The sequence below is a fragment of the Rattus norvegicus genome, chromosome 15, assembly GCF_036323735.1.
Source record: "Rattus norvegicus strain BN/NHsdMcwi chromosome 15, GRCr8, whole genome shotgun sequence".
In the NCBI taxonomy this organism is placed as follows: domain Eukaryota; kingdom Metazoa; phylum Chordata; class Mammalia; order Rodentia; family Muridae; genus Rattus; species Rattus norvegicus.
The window spans coordinates 27,618,814-27,620,291 of NC_086033.1; the positions used below are offsets into that span (position 1 = coordinate 27,618,814).

A 1,478-nucleotide genomic window follows, 5' to 3' on the forward strand; every position below is an offset into this window, starting at 1 on the left:
TTTTATTTTCCTTCAGAGCTTCCGGCATAACGATGCACTTGCTAAGATGTAGATGCATTAGTGTTTGCCTCAATCTTCCACGAAGCATTTTCTCCTCTCAAGAAGTTGTTAGAGATGATAAGTCATGTGCCTGTTTATTTCTAAAATAATCTACAATGAAAAGATTAGGGTAGGAAGTCTTCCAATTTTAATTAAACTCAGTTTAGTTTAAACCATTATCATTGTTGAGCATTTGTTCCACGAGGAGCAGTAGTTAAAAACAGGGCAGTTATGATGGTGATGTGTGTGGTCCCTGAGTCATTGGCTACTTGTCTCCACCCACATGCCCTCTACCTGCTCTTAGCCTCTTCAGGGCAGCCTTCACTTCCTGGTTCCTCAGAGTGTAGATGAGGGGATTCAGTAATGGAGTGACAACAGTGTAAAATACAGCAACCGCTCCGTCAAAGGAACTCTTGGAACCTGCCCGAAGGTAGATGAAAATACAGGGGACATAGTAGACTGTGACCACAGTGAGATGGGAGCCACAGGTGGAGAAGGCACGTCTCCTGCCATCTGCAGTGCGTATCTTCAGGATGGCATGAACTATGTTGGCGTAGGAGAGCAGAATCAGCAGGAAGCAACTGGCAGCCACTACCCCAATGTCCACAAAGGTCACCAGTTCATTGATTGCTGTATCAGCACAGGCCAGTCTCAGCACTGCAGGAATGTCACAGATAAAATAATCTATTTGGTTGGGCCCACAGTAGGGCAATCGGAAGGTCAGGGTGGCTTGAATAGACCCATGGATGGAGCCAGCCACCCAAGCTCCAGCCACCAGGATTGTGCATAACTTCCCATTCATGAGCACAGGGTAGCGAAGAGGCTGACATATTGCCAGGTACCTGTCATAGGCCATCAAGGTATAGAGGAAGCACTGGGTGCTGCCTAGGAAGTGGAAAAAATAGAGTTGAGCTACACAGCCACCAAATGGGATAGCCTTGCTGGCAGGAGTGAAGTTTAAAATAAGTTGAGGGACAATGACTGAGGAGAGCCACATGTCCAGGAAGGAGAGCACGCCCAGCAGAATGTACATGGGGCGGGCATGCAGCTTGGGGTCAGCCCACACCGTGAGCAGGATGAGCAGGTTCCCCAGCTGTGTCAGGATGTAAATGAGGAAGAAGACCAGGAAGAGGAACGTTCTTAGATTTGGAGGATGAGCCAAGCCCAGGAGAAGGAAATCTGTCACCACAGTGTCCAGTGATGTGTTTCTGTTTCTTTTCATGTCTTAATCTGTTAAGATGAACCATGAAGTCAGACAAGGGGAATGCATAGAGGAAGGAGATAAAACGAGGCTTTTGTTTGATGATTAGTGGCTAACAGGAGAGGAATATATATGTATAAAATGGTTTGAAAGAAGAAGGCTTGGTGTCACCTATTAATTATTTAGGTTTATGTGGAAAAAAATAACCCACAGGCTGGCTGTTTTGGTGGATGTATGG

General features: G+C 46.2%; 1 protein-coding gene across 1 annotated transcript; it reads right to left on the reverse strand.

Annotated features, from left to right (window-relative positions):
* Window positions 1-304: 304 nt before the first annotated feature.
* On the reverse strand, window positions 305-1,261 carry Or10g1 (olfactory receptor family 10 subfamily G member 1). The gene has a single exon (NM_001000832.1). The coding sequence runs from the start codon at window positions 1,259-1,261 to the stop codon at window positions 305-307; it is 957 nt and encodes a 318-aa protein (NP_001000832.1).
* Between the last annotated feature and the right edge of the window lie 217 nt (window positions 1,262-1,478).

Excerpts from the sequence above, each read along its gene's own strand:
- Or10g1 (NM_001000832.1), bottom strand. The coding sequence starts at position 1,261 with ATGAAAAGAAACAGAAACACATCACTGGACACTGTGGTGACAGATTTC.